At 57.5% G+C, this 14,780-nt stretch overlaps 1 protein-coding gene across 5 annotated transcripts in view; it reads left to right on the top strand.

Moving 5' to 3' along the window:
• Positions 1–10,311: 10,311 nt before the first annotated feature.
• Positions 10,312–14,780, top strand: part of FUBP3 (far upstream element binding protein 3) — a 41,290-nt gene continuing 36,821 nt past the window's right edge. For 4 of the 5 annotated variants that reach the window (XM_072883038.1, XM_072883037.1, XM_072883036.1 and 1 more), the window contains exon 1: positions 10,312–10,488. In XM_072883038.1, coding sequence (XP_072739139.1) covers positions 10,402–10,488 — 87 coding nt within the window. In that variant the 5' untranslated portion in view covers positions 10,312–10,401. The remainder of the gene's footprint in view (positions 10,489–14,780) is intronic. The other variant, XM_072883040.1, reaches the window with a different exon arrangement.

The following is a 14,780-nucleotide window of genomic DNA, read 5'->3' as shown; positions in this document are numbered from 1 at the left end:
GCAGGGTGCAGACCTGTGGTCAGGGCTTCCCGGCGAAGGGCTGGCACCCAGGGTGGCACCACACGGCACGGGCGGCCGCAGCAGCTCACATTTGCTGGCTCAAAGCAGAGGTGACGTCTCCTCCAGCCTCGCTCACCCGGGGATGGTGTTTCCCCAGGGAGAGGAGGAGGAGGAGGAGGATGTGGGGACGATGCCAGGAAGGATGTGGACCCCTCAGAGTGCCACCTGCAAGCGTAGGTGGGAGGCAAGCATGAGCCACAGGGAAAAGCAGGGGGGGAAAGCTCCTTGCTGTTAATTTGGCTTTTTTGGCAATGCGCTCGCTGCCTGGCAGGGCTCACCGCACGGGACTTGGCCCATTTTGCCCGTCCTTAGGGATTGCCAGCAGAGGCAGGTCTCGCCTTCCCCTGCCCAGCCGGCTGTCGTGCCCAGGCGGGCTTTGTACAGTCCCAGGGGGTCCCAGTTTTTATAAGCTGACCGGCCAACGCTGGCTACCGCAGCCTGCTGCATCACTATGGCAAAATCAATTTTCCCATTTCTCTGGAGGTAGAGGTAATTACTGGGTTTAAGGTTTAATATGCATGTGGATTTTAGCGCAAGCGTTGCCAAGAACAACTCGGAACAATGCGCAGGTTTGGGCAACGCGTCCTGGGGGCTTGGATGTGGCCACGGGGTGAGGAGCCCCCAGATCTGGTCTGCAAAATGGGGGGCCCAGGGGCTTGGGGGGGCCCCTCGGAGGCTGTGCCGCCATCAAGTCCCACGAAGGTCGTGCCAAAATCCTGCTGTTTGGGGCAGGGACTGGTTCCTGCAAAAGACAGTAAGGATAGATGGGTGTTAAGAGAAAACCCCCGGGGGGACAGAGCAGCTGTGGAGCCACTGGGTTTTTGCTTAAACTTTATTTTATTGCTTGGAGAAAGGGAGCAAAAGGGGGGATGTTTTGCAGGAGGGAAGCAGGGAGATCATGTGTGGCTGTGCCCTGTGGGACTCTGTCCCCATCACGTCCCCTCCTGGGGCTCCATCTCCCCACCTGCGGGGTGTGTGGGAGGGGACCCCGGCCCACCTCTCCCAAGGGAGGGGGAGAAAATCCTCTTGTGCTACCCAATATCATGTAATTTGGGGCAGGCAGGGGTCCCTGGGTGCTGGTAACGGTCTGGCAGCGCAAAGGCTGGCGTTCCCCTGGCAGGGACACCGCTACTGGCGATGCACTCACAGGAAAACCATGGGAGACTCCACGATGAGCGTTTGGTCCCCGTTTTCCTTCGGAGACACGGCTCCAAGCGGGTTCATGGGAGCGCACGGGTCACAGGGCTGCAGCACAGCACAGCTATTAAATATTTCCATCTTTCTGAGGGAAAGCCATCCCCCCGGTGAGGTTGGGAGTCGCTGGCCGCGAGCTTCCCAGGCAAGGGGGAGATGGTCGCCTTTGTAAACCCCTTAACAAGGTGGCTTTGTCTCCCCATTTAACAAGAAGCTCCCTTGCTTCTTCCCGGGAGTTTCCCAACGCCGGATCCCTGAAAGCCAGCTTTATGCTCCGGCCAGGGACGTGCTGCCGTGGGGCCGGCGGGGATCAGAGGGACACAGGGGCCCTTCTGCACACCCCTGACAAAAGGCTGCCCCGGGGGGACAGAGCGTCAAAGCTCAGCCAGCTCAGGGCGGGGGACAAGGGACCCACAGAGGAGGCTGCGGCGCGAGCCCACCATCCATCTGGTCACTCGATAGTGGCAGGCAGTGACCCAGCAACGCTCAGGGAGGGCCAGGGGGGTCCTTCTGGTCCGTCCCCCCCGGAGAGGGGGCAGGGGGAGCGGCTGGGAAGGGACAGGTAGGTTTTGTTGGCCGCAGGTAACCGGATCTGCGGCCGTTGGTGCCTTCCTGCCCTCTCCTCTGGCTTCGGTGGGGGCTGAGAGATGGGAGGTGGGAGTGAGGAGCCGAGGGCTGGAAACCGAGACCTCCGTTTGGAGGGGATGCTTCCCCTCGGCTGGATGGAAACGTGTTTGGAGAAAGCCTTGGGGTGTCTCTGCTCCGGCACCCTACGGCCCTCCTGGACAGACCAGGGCACGCGCGGCAGCAGGAAGGACCGCTCGGGAGTGATGCTCGCTACGAGGGGCATCCCGGTCATGGCAGAGGCATCGCCCATCCTTGTGTCAGCATCTGAGCTGCCCTCTCCCACCTCCTCTCCCTTCTCCAGGGGCTCTGCCGGCCTCCGCTCGGTTTGGGAGCTCTTGCCCTTCCCGCATCCCACCACCCAGTGTCCTGTCTCGCCTCCCCCCTCCAGCCATCTGCCTCTCAGCCCCCCGCCCAGATTTACTGTCACGCGTTAAAACCACGGCTCAGCACCAGGGTCAGCATGTCACGGTGGCCCCTCATCGATTTGTTTTACCTCCCCTTGGCAAAAGCACTTTGGCCCTGGCTCCCTCGGTGGCATAAGGGGCTTCCCAAGGCCCCCGGCGCTCCCCTTGCCCATCCCGGACCCCATGGGCACGGGGCAGCAGGCGGCCAGCTGAGCCGCTGATCTCCTGACCCCCCCGGGGCACCTAATGTGTCTCCCTGGTTTATCTGGATCAATATTTCTGCAAGAGCAGGGAAGACCCCTCGGGGGGGTGGGGGGGGAGGATGGGGGGGTCCCACTTGTTTGCACAGCCCCACGGCTGGTTTAGTGCTTAGCCAGGCTAGGTCCCTGCTGGGGGCTGGGAGGGGAGGGAGACCCCAAACCGGGGCTGCCAGCTCAGACCGGGGGTGTTTGGGGTCTCCTCCTTCCAGCAAATGTTTGCGGGTGTTGAGCTCTGTGCCAGCGCACGATGGCGGGGGTGCCTTTGGGTCCAAAACCCGAGGAGCTGGGGTGGCTTCAGCCCTCGAGCCCCCCACCTGGCAGGCGTGGGGCTGCCACGGGCAGGGGGGCGGCAGTGGGTGGGGGCACAGGGTGCTCACCGGGCTCTGGATGAACGGCAGAGGAACTGAGGGATGCTGATGGCCGCGAGCAGGCGGCTGCAGAGAGAGCGCTCGGTGGGGTCTGCTCCCGGCTCCCCGGTATTCAGGGCTGGGTGAGGGATCTTTGAACTGTTTTATTTGGTGCTGGGGGTGTTTTTACAGGAGCCTGGAAGTGAAGGTAAAGGATGCACGTTGGCTTAATAAGCCCAAGCGGTGGGCTGCTGGGAGACACGGCCGGGACGGCCGCCTCCAGCCCTTCCCAATGCACACTGCAGGATACCAGAGGCACGGGGGCTCTGGCTCTTAGCTCTTGGCTAAGGGAATCAAGGCAGAGAAAACACGGACAGCCCTTGAACGCCACGCAGGCTGCAACCGCCCCTGCTGAAGGCACCATGCCTCCAAACCCCTCCTGCCCCCAGCCCTCTCCCTCGGCATCACCCCAGCCCTGCCACCACCATGCCCACGGGTCCCTGCGCCGGCGGCCAGGGCAGATGCGCGGCTGCGCGGGCAGCCTGAGGAGAAAGCGGGGGCTCTTGGCAACTCTGCCTTTTGCTTTCAGCCTCGCCCTCTCGCTATTTATCGGTGACTTTTGTCCTTGGCCAGCTTAGCGGCTGAAAGGGGCTGTATTATATCACATGTAGGCAGCTCCTGGGGGGAGAGGGCCGCGCTTTCTGCTGGAACAAAGCGCGGGTTGGCTAATTCCCCTCTCCTCCCGCAGCACCCGGGTCCCATCTGGTTGACACAGTTTGCTCCAGTGTCTCCTGCTATTAAGCCCCCACTTGCCTGCTAGAATCGCTCGCGGTCCCCCCGCCCCTGTACCCTTGGCCCCTTTTTCTTGCTTTATTTTTCATTTTCCCCAAAGCCAGGCAGAACTTGCGCCGTGGAGTGATGTCAGATGTGTGCGAAGCAGACCAATAAAACCTAATGCATCCCCTTCTTTGTCTGCCGGCCTCTCCAGCGCCTCACATTTTCCACTCAGAAAGCCACTTAAAACACATCAGCAACAATCCCTCACAAAACAGCCACTTGTTGGCTAATTGTGCCTAGGACCTGCGCGCGCCGCATTGCGCTTTCCTTCCGAGGAGGGTCTAACGTTGCCGGGGGCCGGGGCTCCCAACCGAGCAGAGGGTGATGGGGACCCTCAGCATCCACCAGGATCAGCCCCGGGGTCTCAGCTGATCCCCTTTGGTGGGGCAGGGATGCGGGATGGGGATGTTTCCATTCCCCGTGGCCTCGGGTAGGTCCGGATCGGCTGGAGAGGATGGTTGCAGAGCCAGGAGCAGGGCCCAGCTCAGGACCCCTCTTTGCAGTGGGATGGACGAGCAGATGGACCCAGCAGAGCTGCCTGGAGCTCTCTGTCCTACCTGCTAACTCCTGCCCAGGCAGGAAAGCTGGCAGGCACGCTGCCGGTGGGATGGGAGCTCGGGGGGGAGACGAGGAGGGTGCTGGGACCCCACCAGGCCAGTGACTTTTTGCTTGGTGCCTGTGATCCTGGGGTGATGGCTCTGTGTCTGAAGGCTGAGAAGAGCTGGCTGCTCCATGCCGACGGGAGAGAGCTCCCTTGCAGCTTCGAAGGATGCCGGTGGGTTTCAACGGAGGGGATGGAGACCCAGACGCGCGTTGGAGGGCAGACAGGGTGAAAGTGAGAGATGTCCCATGCTGGGAAGGAGGCAGAGGGGCTCGGAAAGTTGCCTAATGGAGAAGCATCCAAAAAATCCCTCCCCAGGGATCCTTTGGGCCCTTTGGGATGGGGAAGAAGAGATCAGCAGGTGGTTAATCTCCCCCTTTGCATCCCGGGGGCAAGAGCATCCCTCTGCCCATCCCTCTGCCACAGAGGGTCCCCCAGCACGCCCAGCCTTTCCCCGCAGCAGACAGACAAGTGTGTGGAGCAGCTGCATTTATTTTTCTGCAGAAAAACTCCAGCAGCTTTTCCTGCTGCCACCCCTGGTGTCCTGGGGAGCAGGACTTGGAGCTGTGTGTAGTCAAGGCAGCCTGGTCTTGGGGGGGAACTGTCATACCTTGTAGCTTAAAACTGTCTAATCCCACTCTGGTTTGGGGTTCATTTGAGGCAGGCAAGGAGGTTCAGTGCCAGAGCCGGCAGCCAGCGGTAGCGGGAGGCTGCCGGGGGGTGCTGTGCCGGGCAGGCAGCCCAGAGCCCTCCCGGTGGGCACCGTGCCGCAGAGCTCACCTGCCCGCGCTCACCTGCCCACGCTCACCTGCCCGCTTAAATGTCACACGGGCAGAGCGGCACGGGGAGCCCGGCCAGAGTGGGGTCCGGCTTTTTGCTTTCCCCACAGAGAGCCGCGCTGCCGCCTGCTCCGGCTCGGTTTGGTGACCGGGCTGAGCCTCTGCCGCGCTGCCCCAGCCAACAGCAACCAAGCGATGCGGAGGGAGCTGCAGGCAGCTGCCTCCTCTTCCCAGCACCTCGCTTTGCTGCCAGACCCGGCACACCGCAGTGGGTCGATGGGGGACCCCAGGGCCAAGTCGGACCCCATGCTGGCCACACACCTGGGCAGCGAGCGGGTGCCGGGGGAAGAAGGGGTTAAGCTGAGCCAGCGGCAGAAATCAGAGGATTACAGGTTTGTTGCCGGACTGTCCCATCTGTCACCAGCACAAAGACAAGCCCTGTCTCGGGCTGGGCTGTCAGCGAAGAGCCCACCACTACATTAGGACTCCATTAGGGGAGACTGGCGGTGGGAAATGGCAGCTGTCAGGGCACTATCATTTCTCCTGTAATTCCTCCCGCTCGCTTCTCAACTGCACTTAAATAGCAGGTCTACCCACTGGGCCAATTTTGCATTTTCTTCCTCCCGCTGCTCCTCTTCTTTCTTTAAAGCTGCAGCTCCCTGGGCCCCTTCCCTGGCAGCCTGCCCATGGCACCTCTGCAAGGAGAAGGGCTCGTGGGCACTGGCAGCATCCCGGCTGCCAGGGCGGCTACGGAGCTGCGGCGATGCCAGCCCGGTCTGCAACGGCAGCGGTGGGCTCAGCAATGGGACTCGCCGTCTCCTGACCCTGGCCCATGGAGAAGGAGAGGTGGGTTATGACCTCCAGGACAGGCAGTGTCCTTCCCATCTCCCATCATCTGGGACTCTCCAAGCTGGTGAACGTTTCCTGCTCTGTACTGCCCTTGCCCAAAAGCCCGGCTGCCCGGACAGGGCTGGCACCGGTCTGCGAAGGGGGCCAGGGTGGGCAGGATAGCTCCTGGTGAGTGGGACTGGGGACCGTGTCCAGTGACCGTGGGCTGGAGCAGGGTTTCTTCCTCCGGCCACCGAATCTGCCCAATCTTTCAGCCTCCTGGGTTGCACTCCCTGGCGCAGCCATGGGCACCTTGGGGTGGGATGCTCCCCCGGCGCCATGTGGTCTCAGGATCCATCTCACCATCTCACGGCATGTCTGAGCTAGGGATAAAACCACGGACAACCAGGTTTCCTGATGGGACAACGTCACCTGGAAACTCTCAGGACCCACAGACAGCATCTGCTCCAGGAGAAGCCTTGGAGAAACATCTCGGCACGGTGGGGACCCCTCTCACAAGCCACGTCTTCGCTGGGGGTCTCCACGCTCACACCTCTCCCGGGAGCCCCGGGGCTGCCCGCACCCTGCCCTGCCCTCACCCTGCCCTGCCCTCACCGCGTCTCCTGCCAGACCCGGCACTGCCGGCGTGCCGGCACTCCCCGCGGAGCCTCCTTTTCCAGCGGGGGATCAAAAAAACCACTTCCGCAGGGAAGTGCATTGCAGTGGTGCTCGAAATAAATAACTAATTTCTCCCTACATGATCTTAAGGAGCAGGAGAGGCGTGAATAGCAGGGCCCAGTGTCGGGCTGACTGGACTCCCCGGTGCGGTAATTCAGAGGATGACAAACATAAGCCAAAGAAAAATGTTGAAAAATGGGCACTTCCCGCAGCCCTGAGCAAAGGAGCTATTGCAGGGTTTGGAAATAACGAAGGCAAAAAGAGGGAGAGGGGGGAATTTTCTCATTGAGACCAAGTGAAGTGCCAAACAAGCTGCTATTATGGTGGCTTTGAGAGGCACAGGGAGGGGGCGATGGGGAGGAGAGCAGGGGGAAGGAGAGGAGGGAGGTGGGGGAGAAGAGAGGGAGAGAGGGCTGGAGGAAGGGAGAAGGGTGGGGGATGCGGGGACGAGGGGGACGTGAGGACCCAAAGGCACGAGGTGACACGGGAGAGATGGAGAGAGGACCAAGTTGTGTGATGGCGGCAGGGCCACCACGTCCCAGCACCCCGTCCCTCACCCCGGGTCCCCCGCATCTCCCCATCCATCCCCCGTCCTGGTCCCCGGCCACCTTCCACCCCCCGCACCCACAACCACCAAAAGGGAAAAAAAAAAAAAAAAAAAAAAGAGATGGAAAGAAGGAAAGCAAAATATCTACAGTTGTCGAGACAAGGGGAGAAAAATAGAGGCAAACATCCATAATTTTCTCTGTGGGGCTTTGCAGTAATTGAGCCATTTGGATAAAAATAAAGGCAGCAGGCCCTTTAGGTAAGAGGAGCTTTTGCAATCCAAGAAGCCTGAATTATGCGCCTTGTATCACTTGAAACCCCCCACCCCATCACCCCCCTCCGCCTCCCCCATGCGACACCAAACCACTTTCCCTTTTCTTCTTCTCCTCCTTTTTTTTTTCTCCTCCTTTTTTAAGTACCCTGTCAAACGTGTCCGACGAGAGGAGAATTTCAGCTGTCACAACTAATTTCAGCGCGTGTGTGTGCGAAGGTGTGTGTGTCTCGGATGGGGGGAGGCGGGTGAAGGAGACATCGAATCACTCCTTTCTTTTTTTCCCTTTTTTTTTTCTCAAAAGGAAGATTTACATCAGAAATTTGTTTCTGGAAGTGTTTAAGGCCTGTAATTTCCTTCTTTTCAATTGCTGCCTGATGTCTTCTTCTTGCCGGGCTCCCTCCTGACCATCCCTGCCCGACCAGCGCTGGGGCTCGCTGTCACCTCCTGGCAGCCTGGTCCCTTGGCCATGGTCTTGCCCAGCGCCGAGGAGGCTCCTCCATCTCTTGCTAGGGCTTGAGTCTGCCGAAACTCGGCTCTCACAGCCCCGAGCGCCGCACTGGGTCTGGCAGTGGCGGCTACGGCTTCTCTCTGTCTGCATCCCAGCGCCAGGGGCTTTAGGCTTCAGATTTGGTCACCTTTTTTTGCAGCCACTTTGAGGTTGGCGTTAGCTGGAGGGTCACGGGACAAATCCTGCTCAGGGCAGGGCACCCCTCCGAGCCGAGTGGGGCTGTTGGGGTGATCCCCCCACCCGGGACCTGCCTGGGGAAAGGGGCAGCTGGGGAAAGGCTGGTGCTGAGCCTGTTGCGTCTTCCTGGCCAGGGCTAGGAGGGCAAAAAGTCCCGGAATCCAGCAAAGTCTCCAGGCTGTTTGCAAGAGAGGAAGAAGCAAAGCCCTGGGCATGGCTGGAGAAGTTGCCCCCACCACGGTCGGAAGATGATGGGGTGGCTGCGGTGATACAGATCAGCTTAAAATCCTTCCCCGTGGGCTGTGTTCCTTTCTCCTAAAATAAATGGGCGTTTTGCTTAAGAAAACGATCCCAACTTCTGAAAGGAGGAAAGGCTGGTGATCAGCAAGCCCACTGGTGTAACGGAGGTGACCGGCAGCAGACTGTGCATCCCAGTGAAGAAGCATGTTCCCTGCTCTTGGAAAGCCACCAGATAATTTCATCGGCCTCAGCAATTCCCGCCTACTCACGTAGGCGCAAATAAGATGCATAAAACTGGAAAGAGCAAGAAATGGCTGAGAAGGAACGCAACACAACTTGGGTCAGAGTTTGAATTTTGAATTTAATGCTCGATGGCTTTGGGAAATGGGGTCTGGGATCAAACTTGGACTGTTCCAGGCTCAGCGTGCAAACCCAGCCATGCCAGGAGCTGGCTGCAGGCTGCAATTTGGGAGACAACATCTCTCACCCGTTCAAGCAGCTGCACCTGGGTGGGGGGGTTTAGGTCAAGGCCCCCCGTGCTGCCAGACTGGGGGGGGCTGATTGCCAGACCTGGGCTCCCACCGCCGACCCTCTCCTTTTTGCTCTGGGGACCCAGCCGGCAGAGCTTGTCACCTTGCCACCGCTGGTGCCGTAAGCCATGCCACCATCCCAGAGCAAGGCGTTGCTCTCATATCCTGGAGGAAACGTGAACGCTCAGCGCCACAGCATGCGCGTACCCCCACCTGAGAGGGTCTGTGCCCGGGCAGCAGGCTGGGTGGCAGCCCTCGCGGAACACCCCCAAAAAGCACCACCATCACCCAGACGTCCCGGACTGCAAGGGCTGGGCACGGGCCACGCAGCAGCGCCCTGCTCGAGGAATAAGCTTTGCATGTTCTTTTGCATTACCCCTCGACTAACTGGTCCTTGCATCATCCCGGAGGCTCCTGCTGCTCCGCTGCGGTGGGAGGGTTGCGACTGAGGGCTGAGTCAGACCTGGGGGCTCTGGCCCAGCGGACTCGGGGTGCCCAGGCACCTTGCGGAGCTCCGGTTCTCAGGGGAGCAGGGCAGAGCTCTCCAGAACACACCGGCACCCCGCGTCCGGGAGCTCCCCGCAATGTGTCACCACCACCATGGCAGCGTCTGGCCCACGGCAGCGCGGTCAGAAGCGTGGTCCTCAAACACACGCGCCAAGAACAGGCAGGAAGCGGGCACGGTGGGGTGATGCGTTTCCACGGAGGGTGTTAAATGGTGGTTGCTGGTGGGGCTCCTCCACGGCCACCAGCACAGCAGGGACGGAGGGGACGGCACAGCCTGGCACGCGGTGGTACAGGCAGGGACAGGCTGGCAGGGGCTGGCAGGGATGGGATGGCGCAGGCAGGGACAGGATGGCCCGACCTGGCAGGAGACGGGATGACGCAGCTGGGCAGGGGTTGGCCCCGGCAGGGACGGTACGGCACGGGCCGGCACGGGCAGGGGCCGGCACGGGCAGGGGCTGGCACAGGCAGGGCAGGGCCGGGCTGGCACAGGCAGGGGCCGGCACAGGCAGGGGCTGGCAGGGGCCGGCACAGGCAGGGCAGGGCCGGGCTGGCACAGGCAGGGGCCGGCACAGGCAGGGGCTGGCAGGGGCCGGCACAGGCAGGGCAGGGCCGGGCTGGCACAGGCAGGGGCCGGCACAGGCAGGGCAGGGCCGGGCTGGCAGGGCAGGCGCGGCGCTCCCCCGCCGGGCAGGGGGTTCCCGGCCGAACCCCCCGCCCGTGGCCGCCCGGTCTCGGGTGAGGGGGAGGGGGTCCCAGGGGGGGGGGCCCGGGAGCGCCCCGCCCCGAGCCCCCCCTCCCCCCGCCCCACTCCGGCACGTGAGGAGCGGTGACGCGCGGCGCGAGCACCCCCCGCCCCCCCGGCCCCGCCCCGCCCCGCGGCCGCGCCCCCGCCCCCCCGGCCCACTTCCGGCGGAAGCGGGGGGCTCTTTCCCTTTCCGGGTGCGGGTCCCCGGGCGGAGCGGCGGGACGGCGCGGCGGCGGCGGACGGGCGCGGGGCGCGTGTCATGGCGGAGCTGGCGCAGGGGCAGAGCGCAGCGCCCGTGGGGATCAGGCCCGAGGGGTTCGTCGACGCTCTGCACCGGGTCCGGCAGGTGGGCGCCGGCTGGCGGGCTGGGGGCGGGAGGAGGCCGCGGGGCGCCGCTAGGCCGCGGGGCTGAGGCGGGGCGCGGAGCCGCCGTCCGGGGCAGGGCCGCGGCCCCGCTGCCCCTCTGCAGGGAGGCCGGAGCCGGCGGCCGTTCTCGGGAGCCCCGGGGCTGTCCCCTGCGGGGGGCGGCGGCGGCGGCGCTCAGGGGAGGGGGGCAGGCCGGGGGAGAGGCGGGGGGCGGCGGCGGGGCTCTCTGACGGTCCCCTCCAGCACGGGTCGCGGCCGGGGCTTGTGACACGGCAAAAACGCTGCTCTGCGGGGAAGGAGGCGGTTTGCAGCCTGCGGGAGCTCCCGTCTGCAGGGCTGTCGTCTTGCAGTTTGCAATGGGTGGGTGTGGACTAATGTTAATTCGTTTTTTAAACGAGGCCTAAATTGTGTGTTAGGGTAATCAATAGAAGCCTTGGCAGAGGGGGAGCTTTGCATTCCCTCCTGGGAGGGAGGGAGAGGGGGGAGTGAAGTGCTCCCCAAAGGAATCTCTGAACTTACAGGGTGCGAAAATGGAAACTTAGAGTGAAAGAGCCGAGACCTGCAGAAATCAACACCCTTGTCTTCAGTACAGGATATTCCAAATATTTGTGTGCTTCTCAGTTTGTGGAAAGTGGCTCCAGAAACAAGAAGCTGCTGCTAACAGTGCGGATTTTGTGACTGCTCACGGCATCTCTTCTCCCATGTCTGTCGCAGGTGTTTATTCCATCTCTGAACAGGTTGCACTTTAGTCGTGCTTAGTAACTGTACCTTAACAAGGTGTAATACGGCTAAATATCAGGACCGCAGCCCAACTGGCGCTTAAAGACCCTGACTGTATTCTTTCCAATGTTACAGGCCAGGTGGGAGAAATCTCCTTCTGTTGCCCAGACTCGCTTTTCTCATTTCACTGAGAAACTTCTGAAGAAACTAAGCTGGACCCTAAGACCTTTCAAGCGATCGCTCTAATGGAACTTAAGTGGCTTACCATCGCTCGCAGCTCACTTGTGAATCAGTATGGCAGCAAGTCCATGTTCTGTGCGGTCTTCAGCGACCCGTGCAGAGGCGCTCGCTGTTCTAGATGAACACCCTGCACCTTCCCGGAGGAGATCACGAGCTGGTCTGCTCTTCGGTTGTTGATTTCTTTCTCGGCATAAGTATTGCGGTAGGCAAGTTGCGTGTTAGCTGCCTCCTGGATGAGGCTACGCGTAATTTTTTTCAGTGGCTAACAAAGTGCTGTGGCCTTGATGGTATATGATGTCTGAAAGCTTTGCTGTTAGCCCAGGGTTATCTATGTGATGCAGTTAAATTGAGAGGTATTGCAGCTGTGTTTGTCTTGATCTGGTTGTCTGTTACCAATGCGCCTCATTGCAAAAACATCCTGTTGAATATGTGGTAATATTATCGCCTGCTAGCAGTCGAGTAATCTTTAAATAACCTGCTTATGTAGGAGAAAATAATTATTTGCTGGCAAGTTGCAGCTTGTTGAAATTATTTTGTTGAGTATGTTGAAAGTACCACAGTATGTACCACTCATCTGATCAGTAACAGGTTAAATGTGAAAGTGGGATGCCTCGGACAGTATTAGGCTAAAACATAGCATTAACTGAAAATTGGTCTGAATTGGTGTTGCGTGGTTGCTGTTATCACGTTTGGAGGGTGAATCTGTGAGGCCCCCTAACCCACATGTGAAGGAGATGGAACATTAAACAATTCTGTAACCTAGCTGTGCTCACTTGCTCTGATTTTGCTGTTCTTAAGTTCAGTATACTTGAAGGAATGTGTTGGGTTTCCATGAGCCTACAACTTGAGTTAGTCCGAACTGGAAGATTTCATAATCTTCCAAGCTGCCAACTTCAGGTCAGGCGCTGCAGCGTAGCAACCTTCCTGCTATCTTTTCACGCTGGAAACAAGTGTGTTGAGAAATGCGTGCTCTGCACGTGTTCATGGGAGCGCAGTGGCCTACCACATTTTTGTGCAGTGAGTTATATGCTGCCTGTTGAATATGATTTTTTTTTTCCCATTAGTATTTGTGGGATGAAAAAAATTGTTGGCAACTGCTAAAATTTCCCCCCCTGCAAAAGTACTTGATTTCATGTAGTCCCGTAGAGGCTTTGTAAGGGAGTAGGTAGTCTTCTGCACAGTTTGGCAGGATTAAATTGTCACTGGTGACTTGTTACCAAATGTGAATGAAGATGGTCTTCATTGCTCAGTGGACAGATATTTACCTCACCACCCAAGCAATCTGTGATGGAACTTCCTGGCTGAGAATCAGGTGGGATGTAAAGGCCGTTACACCTAACACTTCTCTGGTAGTAGAGCTTTCACCGAGTGTGTTTGATGTATTTGCCTGAACTAGGCTGATCTGGTATGTAGATGTCAGCTTTTGTACTGTTTCTGGCCAACGCCATAGCCTTTTCTGAGTATTACTTTTGCTTTAAGGGAATGAGGGAGCAGAGGAAAAAAATTCAGTCATAGTTCTTGCTTTGTGAGTTGGTATGGCATCCCTGGCTTGACATTTGAACTCTTTCAAGGTTTAATCTTACACTTAAGACTAGTAATCAAGTTTACTAAATTCAGTTCTCATGAAAGCCATAACCCTAAAATCAGGCTGTGGAATACAATGCTTAGTTATTAATAACTAAGTAATTCATCACAGGGAAGACTTTCCTGATCAGTCACAGTAACTGCATTCCTCAAAGTCACTGGGATGCATGATGACATAAGAGTAAGAAATCTGGAATACCTTTGAAAGGAATGACTCGTACGTTGCTTTTGATGTTTGTGCGGGACTTGTTTGGATTTTTGGGGGACTCTTAAATATTTGAGATGTATCAAATGTTTTTCAAGTGAATGCTGGGGCTTTGAGATGGTCTGTCCTGCATCTTCTGCACCATGCCTCAAGTGAGTGGATTAGTTTACGGATCATAGGTGGTGACTGATCTGTCCGGCTGCTCCTAGGCAGGGTGTCTTTTCTTTTGTGGCATTTTGGGGTGGGGGGAGAGAGGGGATGTTTGCTCCCCTTGTGAGTAATGGGATCAGAAAATAAGCAGAGCTGCCTGTGCTTTGAACAAAAATGGATTTCTATTGCTCTGTCCTTGAGTCTTGTTCTTATTGACAAAACAGCGTCTCGCTTGGTTCTTACCTTCTCCTGTTCTCCTTGGCAGTCTCGTTTTAAGTACAAAATGTGCGTTTGCAGTGCTTACTGGTTCCCTCTTCATACATGTGCTATTCTTCTTGTAACCTGCCATTTATACTGCCTGAATCTGAATTTCTGCGAATGTTATGAAGAGGAAAGGCTGTGGCTTGGTAAGCCTGTAGCATGCCATTTTGGGTACCTTGAAAGTGGATGAATATCCTGAGACTTACTGAGGGTCAACAGGCTGTATGTTTAAAATCCCTTTTTATTATCCGGCTCTAACTTCTAATTTCTGTGGGGATGGAGGGGTCTTAAGACTTGCTTTTCTTTATCCCCTTGCAGAGTACTTTTTCAGGTCATCATCAGAGAAATTTAGGGCTTTGCAATTGCTCTAGTATTTAGGAAAACCACTTGTGACATGAAACTTAAATGGTTTGTGGATGGTTTCGCTACTTCCCACAGAGCTCTGGAGAAATGTCTGTCACGCAAACTCAAGTATTCTGCTCGACGAATGGGAAGAGTAGCAGAAGTACTAGAATTGTCTGAAGGGCCAGATGACAGCACCTTATTGGTTTATATCCTGCTAATACCTAGAATTGGTGATTTTGTCAGTTGCTGTTCTCTTGCAGGACAGCATGGAGAGATTCTTCCCAGAAGCTAGGCCCTTTCTCTTGAAAGCTGAATTCTGCAGATAACTGGTGTTTGAGTCCTGCTATGCCCAGCAAAGTAGCTTCATATTTAGAAGTGTTTTGCTATTACACCGTTTTTAAAGAGTGTTAAAGGTATAGGAGGACAGAAGTGCAAGGTATAGGAAAACATGTATTCCTCATGCAACTTTGTGGGTTATTTTGTTTGTTTTGCTTGGCTTTACCAGTGCAATTTGTAGCTCAGGTTTGTACTGTGTCCTTTAAAGTGTTTGTTGGAGAGCTTTATTTTGGGGAAATTAGGTGCAGAAACAGTTCTGTGGTAGTGATGCTTTTTCCCGTTGTATTTCAGAGCTTAGTAAAATGAATGTGTTGGGTTTAGGAAAAAAATTAAGACTGACATACAGTGGGACAAAAGCAGTGGTTAAGCAGTACATTACTCAAGGTCATTTAGTCAGATAAGGGCTAGGTCTGCTTACTTTTGCTGTGTTC

This window comes from Ciconia boyciana, chromosome 18, assembly GCF_034638445.1.
Source record: "Ciconia boyciana chromosome 18, ASM3463844v1, whole genome shotgun sequence".
Classification (NCBI taxonomy): Eukaryota; Metazoa; Chordata; class Aves; order Ciconiiformes; family Ciconiidae; genus Ciconia; species Ciconia boyciana.
The sequence above is the reverse complement of the archived record's forward strand: the minus strand, read 5'-3'. Positions and strand labels throughout refer to the sequence as shown.